At 46.1% G+C, this 6,880-nt stretch overlaps 1 protein-coding gene across 1 annotated transcript in view; it reads right to left on the bottom strand.

Annotated features, from left to right (window-relative positions):
• Window positions 1-4,722: 4,722 nt before the first annotated feature.
• Window positions 4,723-6,880, bottom strand: part of LOC128107944 (granzyme B-like) — a 2,651-nt gene continuing 493 nt past the window's right edge. Inside the window, exons 2-5 of the mRNA XM_052734276.1 lie at window positions 6,441-6,588; window positions 5,888-6,023; window positions 5,481-5,741; window positions 4,723-4,866 (exon numbers count right to left, since the gene is read on the bottom strand). Coding sequence (XP_052590236.1) covers window positions 4,723-4,866; window positions 5,481-5,741; window positions 5,888-6,023; window positions 6,441-6,588 — 689 coding nt within the window. The remainder of the gene's footprint in view (window positions 4,867-5,480; window positions 5,742-5,887; window positions 6,024-6,440; window positions 6,589-6,880) is intronic.

Genomic DNA, 6,880 nt, shown 5'->3' with positions numbered 1-6,880 from the left:
AGATAACCTTCTGTTCAGTAACAGAGCCAGGATCCCTAATTTCAGGCCTTTTTGTAATTATTGTCATTAGCTGCATCTGGCCTGGACCATCCCCAGATGGACCAAAGTATCTTACCAGAGATACCTCTGTACTCTCTAAGAGCAGACTTAAGCATCCAGACTGTTTGAGAAGGTCTGGCAGATGTGCTAATTAAACTTAACTTTCTCCTTTACAAGTCTTATCTCTAGTTTTAGATCCACCCTTAACAATTAACTCAGAACTAAAGGGTTCCAACTTACAGGTACTTCTATCTGTGATGGAAGTTGGCTAGCCACGTTACCTAGCGACTGAGCACACTAGCCAGAAATGGTGGGAGCAGAGATAGCTTGGAGAGATAAGAGTATCAGGGATAAAAAGGAGGTTTTATTTTCAGAGAGAGGCTAGACATGAGAAGAGAGAAGAGAACAGGAGAACTAGATGGAGAACTAGAAGATTGAGATGGAAGATGAGGAAGAGCCCGATGAGGAAGAATGAAATGGGTAAGAATGGGATGATAAAGACCTAGATGGGGCAGAACTAAGATGAGAGAATTAAGATAGAACTTACAGGGACAGCAGATAAAGGTAGAGAGAAATCACACAAGAAGGGAGCTAGGCATGAGAACAGAACTGAAGCTATGTAGATAGGATTTTATCCCAGAGGAATAAAGTAGACGGACAAAGAGCTGGGTGTACTTAGATTCATTTCTCAGCATTCATAGTTTCTCTTCTGGTATCCTGGGAATAATATTATTAAGGCTAGTCCTATAATAATATTTGAGAGGACACAAATATAGAACAGAAACTCTATATTCTCTAAGTCCACAAAAAGCGGTGCTGGGAGACTTAGAAAGTTGGACAGGACAATGGAGGTATACCGGCATATGTTGCCCAGAACAAACCAAGAAGACCTTGTGTTCCTGTGTCTGGTCTGTGTCCTTCAGGGATGTCTTACAGCTCTCCATGGTTTGCTGGACTGCAATGGCCTGGAGAGGCAGAGAAGTTGGGTCTTGATGAGTTGAAGCATTTCTTTCCCTATGTACAGAAAATCAGTACAGAGATTTTAGAAGAGGAGTGTAAGCTCTTTTGAAATGGGATCAACTCAGAGATACTTCCATAGAGCAGAGAAATCTAAAGCAGTGTGTTTAAGGCATTTACCTGCCTCTGAATCCACTCCAATGTGTGCTCAATGGAGCAAATCAAGGTGGCTTTAAACACCTTCACTGTTGCTTGGATCCTAAGGGCTTCCTTTGGGGAGGGGGTGAGAAAGCATGTCGTCAATGATACAGACAGCCAGAGTCTTTTGAAGGCAAACAACAGACTTGTTTATTCAATAACAGGGAAGGCCTTATATACCCTCCTCCCAGCACCCAAGCTGTGTCCCAATATGGTGGCATTGTGTGGTCATCTATCATTGGCGGGGCATGATCAGAATCTCTGACAGCTCCTCTTGCGAGGCCCTCAGGCAGACTCCAGGTTGGCTCATATGGAAGTACGTTATGTGCATGCCTTGGCAACTGGTTTGAGGCAATTTTCCCGACCCTATGGGCCTGTCCTACTACACTGCACCATGCAGCTGTGGGAGGAGCCCAGGGGCTTCTCTCCATGGGAGGTCTGAGCATGGGCTCATCTTCTGTGTGGGATGCCAGCAAGTTACTGACCACAAATTAGATGACATTGAGATTACTTGTGCCTTGGTGGCCAGGGAATCCTAGGCTCAGTTCAGGCTCTGTCCTAACATGGTTGATGCTGTTTGTTGTATAAGTTACTACCTTTTTGTAGAAATTTACTTTATTTCCTCTCTAAAGGATGCACCATAATGGTTTTCAAAGTTATTTAAGGCATAGAACCATCTTCTCAAAGTAAATATAACACCTAAACTGAATACATCTGTGACTGTATGATTTTTGACATGCATTTTTCCCTTCATTCAGCACTCTTCTTTGTTTTTGTTGTCTCCAATAGCTAGGTCCTTTTATGTCTCCAGGGCAGGTTTGTTTTCCAGTTCCCTATCAGAAACTGTGTGTCAACTACATCACTTCCATTATAAAAGCATGTTTTTGAAAGTTACCTGACCCAAAGGGGAATTTTATTTCATCTCCCAGAAGAATGTTATGCTCTGTCTATTTGGAATAGGAAGGAATTAAGCTGTATTTGTCATCTAATAAGAGTCTGACAGGACAGGATCCTGAAGCAATGGTTGCTTGGAGTTTTAAGTTTACTCAAGTTAATTTAAGCATTTTTTTGTAGTTTGTTTGTTTTGAGACAGAGTCTTTCTCTACAGGCTTGGCTGGCCTTGCACTCAGAGATCTGTCACACTCTGCCTCCCAATCATGGATTTAGGTGTGAGAAACCATGGCTAGAAGCTTGGATTTACTTTGCAATGTGAGTCCAACTAGGGAGACTTTTATTCAACAAAAAGCCACACATTCTGCCTACAGTCTCAGGTCAAGAACTTCCTAACAATGAGAAGCCCAGGAATTCTTTGGAACCATGGATGCAGTAGTAATCAGGAATGTCTAAATATTAGGGGTATTTCTTCACATCATTTTTTAAATTTTTCCATATTTTCCAGCCTCCTTGATTTATGTTTAATTCTGTTTCTGAATTATGCTTCTGAGTATATGCATCTCTTATGACTTAAATCTCCATAATGGCTCTGTATCTGTTATCTTTAAAATAAATACAACAATCTGTCTTGGTTGCTTAAAAACATGTGTATTATTTACATTTATAAAACACCATGACCAAGGCAACTTCTAGGAGAAAGACTAGGGAATGTGGTTCTAGGCATAGCATCAAGGCATGGCCGCAGGAGCAGACAGCTGAGGTCTCATATCATTTCCTGTAATTACACACACACACACACACACACACACACACACACACACACACACACACACACACACACACACACACCAGGACATAGGAGAGAGAGAGAGAGAGAGAGAGAGAGAGAGAGAGAGAGAGAGAGAGAGAGAGAGAGAGAGAGAGAAAGAATTGGGAATGGTGTGAGTCTTTGAATCCTCAAAGCCTGCCCCAGGAATGGACTTCCTCCACCAAGACCATATTTCCTCACATCCCCAACAGCATCACCTACTTGGAACCAGATGTTCAAATACAGGAGCCTAGGGAACATCCTCACTAAAAACCACCATGGACAGAATGGTGGCAAAGGGCACAAATAGAGAACAGAATCTCTATATTCTCTAAGTCCATGGAAAGTGGTGCTGGGAGACTTAGGAAGCTGGACAGGACAATGGAGGTATACCAGCATGTGTTCCCGACCACAAACCACAGGACATGAGAAGCCCAGGTAATCTTAGGAACTATAGATGCAGCAGTAACCATAAATGTGTAAACATTAGAGGTATTTCTTAACACCATTTTTTCTATCCTTTTCCATTTTCCTGGATTCCTGTTTAATTCTTTTTGGAATTATGCTTCTGAATATGTACATGTCTTATGATTTAAATCTGCATAATGATTCTGTATCTGGTATCTTTAAAATAAATACAAGGCTGTCTTGGTTGTGTTATTAGTTACCTACAGCCCTCTCCCCTAGGTAAAAATTATGCTTTTATGAAGAGTTTCCCAGTAGAAGCTAACACGCTATTGTCATTTCCAAACCTGATACACTTCAGTGCACACTGATGAAAAAGTAGAGATTTCTAGTTCTTTCGTCCTTGTGGATGTCAAAGACAGACATAGGCCATGTGACCATCATGGTGTCCTATCCTAGAGTCCAGCAGGGACTGAGATGGACCTGTTCAGAGGGGCTCCTGCTGCTGAGAGACCCTGCAGCTGTGGATGCTGAGCACGTTGGAGGAACTGAGCTGACTGGGAAGAGCTTCCCTAGGCCTGAGCATGTGGGAGGGAAATACAGGGTTCTAGAAAGAGACGCTGAGAGCCTTGGCTTCCATGGTCCTTGTGTGATGCAACTTCTGGCCTGGACCTTTGAGAGTTACCTCTCTGCCAGGGCCTAAGGTGGGCTGGCACCACAGGGCTGAGGCCCTAATGGGAGGAACCACACATGGCTTGGGTTAGAGGAGGTTATAAGAGGTAGGAATGTGCTCAAATCTGCATGGTTGTTAAGCACAGAAGTTGTTAGACTCATCTGAGCAGTCATGATGGAGAAGGACATAGAGCTAGGAGGGTGGAGGAAGGTTGGCCCTGGTTCCAGAAGAGGATAGGGAAACTAATTCCAGATGTGGAACAGCCCTTACTGAAATTGCTGTCACCTTAATGGTGAAGCTGTGGGACAGAGATACTCTGCCCAGGAAGGCCCATCTACAGTGACCTGGGCTCTGTCTCCCATGTCTCCAGGACCAATGGTGCTTTCCCTCTCCTTTCTTCCATATGACACAGAGGAGGAAGAAAGTTCACCCTGAGCCCCAGGACAGAGAGTCCCAAGCTCAGCTTTAGACTTGAAAAAAGGGCAAACACTACAGAGTGGGACAAGTAAAAATGAGCTGGCAATGGCCTTGCCTGGGCTTTGGGTTTAGGGTGTATGTTGTTGGCATGAGCAGAGAGCAGAAGTGTGCCATTGGCCTGCCTAGCACAGAGTTGGTCCCTGTGATATGAAACCAGACTTCTGATTGAGAAAAGAGAACTTTATTGAGTTGTGGCTTCTGTCCCCAAACAATCTTGGATTAAGCTGTAGGGGAGATGCTGAGTCAGAGAGGGGTCTGGCTTGCTCTGGAGTTAGCTGTGTTCCATCATTTTCTTTATCCAGGATAGGAAACCTGACACTCTGGTGAAGGCTCTTGGTGCTGAACCATCCTTATGTCCAAAGGAGACGATGCCTGCAACCACTTTGTTACACAAGAGAGGTCCTCCAGAATCCCCCTGTGAATGGAGAGGGGCCACAAGGGTCTGAGGTGTTGTTCATTCTAGTCCCAATATCCCTCTCATTTCAAGGCTCCTCTCAGAGAAGCATGAAGTGTGTGCTCTTCTTGTGGGAGATGAGAGAGCAGGCCTGGGTGTCCCTGGGCTTCCTGCTCTGATTGTGGACAGGGTTACTGCTTCACCTCCCTCCTGAGCCCAGCCTCTGCCCTTTCTCCAGGTCTGTGATCTATTCTCTATTAGGGTGTGTGGCACCCTCATCTCCAGGCCATTGTTTAAGGGGCAGGTGAGTGGGCCTGAGGTGAGCATCAAGGACGAGACCCTGGACAAAAGTGGGAGTCTGCGCTGTGGAGACACCTGCTTGTGTTAATGACACAGGCAGGAACACAGCTTTCTAAAGCCTGGGCCTGAGTGGGAGGAAAACTGTGCAAACCCTGCTTTATACCAGCTGCCTTCACTGAGGCTCCTTGTGAGCTTGAGGGGACCTAGTTAGATAATGGTTATTGCTGCTCCCAGGAAGAAAGGTCACAGCCAGTGGGCAAAGGAGTCCCTTGATGTTTGATCTCTAAGTCCCAGATAGCTTTTTCCCTCCCATGGAGGATGAAAATCCAACTTACCCTATAGGAAGCTCTCTTGATCTTTGGATCCCCTGCACAAATCTCATTGGTTTTGTTGTAGTAATCTTCTAAGTGGGACTCACACTCCTGATCCTTCTGTATTTCCAGCTCCACCTCTTGTAGTGTGTTTGGGAATTTTCCCCCTGGGGCTATCCTTCCCCAACCAGCCACAGAGCACACATCCCCTGGCTTCACATAGACCTTGCGCCTGGGCAGGTTGAGGGGCCTCACAGCTTTAGTCCTCTTGGCCTTCTTCTCCAGCTGTTGGGGAAGAGGCAGGAGAGACCAGCTCAGCCAGGAGCCTGCTGGCCTGGGACACCTTGAAAGCCAGGATGGCAGGGAGGGAAAGAATGGCATGACAATAGGAAGGGTAATCCCTGGACCATGGTGACAGTAGCAGGTCTCACCTTTAAGAGCATGATGTCATTGAGGATTTTCTGATGATTATAGGCAGGGTGTGGGATGATTCTTGCCACAGGGATGATCTGCTGGGTCTCCTCCTGTTCTTTGATGTTGTGGGCCCCCAAGGTGACAATTATTTTGCTGTGCAGAGAGCAGAGTGTAGATAAGAGATGGGGAATCAGAGAGGGTCCAGCCCAGGAGGTATGAAGGGCAGGGCGTGCTGGCCATGGTGGAACCCTAGCTGAGGAAAACTGAAGGGACAAGAGTGACTGTGCCTTCTGCTTCTTAGCCATAAAAATGATAGACTTCTGGAGCAGCAGTACCGTCACCACACTGCCCAGAGTCCTTGTGCTAGGAAAGCACATGTTATTGTTTGGTTTGTGTTGCAGTGCTAACTCTGGTCTAAACGTGCTTGATTCCTTAGCTGTTACTCTGGTGCCAGCCTGGTTCTCACTCATGAGAATTGCTGGACCCTCTCTCATCCCAAGCTCCTTAGGAAGAAGGCAGGGTCTCCATGGAATGTTCCCAGGAGGGTATGGACTCTTTCTTGCTCCTCACCTCCCATTACAGTGAGCAGCAGTCAGCACAAAATCCTCTCGTATGAGGCAGCCACCACACCTTCGAGTAATACCTCCATCAGTGATTTCCAGATAAGCCATGTAGGGTCGAGAGTGGGGCTTGGCCTCATGTCCCCCGATGATCTCCCCTGAAGAAAAAGACAATCTTTTTGTATGCACCTGCTAGTCCACTGGAGGGGCTTTGTGTAATGGCTCCAGACTTGCTAGGCATTTGGGAGCCAGGGAGGCCTAGATTTAGGAGCAGACTGAGAGGAGATCCCTCAAGTTCTTTTGGGACAGTGCTGCTTTCTAGGGGCAAGGCTTCAGTTTACGCTTTGTGGCATCCTATTTCTTCAGGCCTGGCATATACTAGGTGCTCAGTAAAGGTCACTGGCTTCATGAGTGATGACTCCCCATTCATTCCTAGATGCAGCTGCTGGC

The sequence above is a fragment of the Peromyscus californicus genome, unplaced genomic scaffold (genome assembly GCF_007827085.1).
Source record: "Peromyscus californicus insignis strain IS unplaced genomic scaffold, ASM782708v3 Scaffold_12__1_contigs__length_115047231, whole genome shotgun sequence".
In the NCBI taxonomy this organism is placed as follows: Eukaryota; Metazoa; Chordata; class Mammalia; order Rodentia; family Cricetidae; genus Peromyscus; species Peromyscus californicus.
The sequence above is the reverse complement of the archived record's forward strand: the minus strand, read 5'-3'. Positions and strand labels throughout refer to the sequence as shown.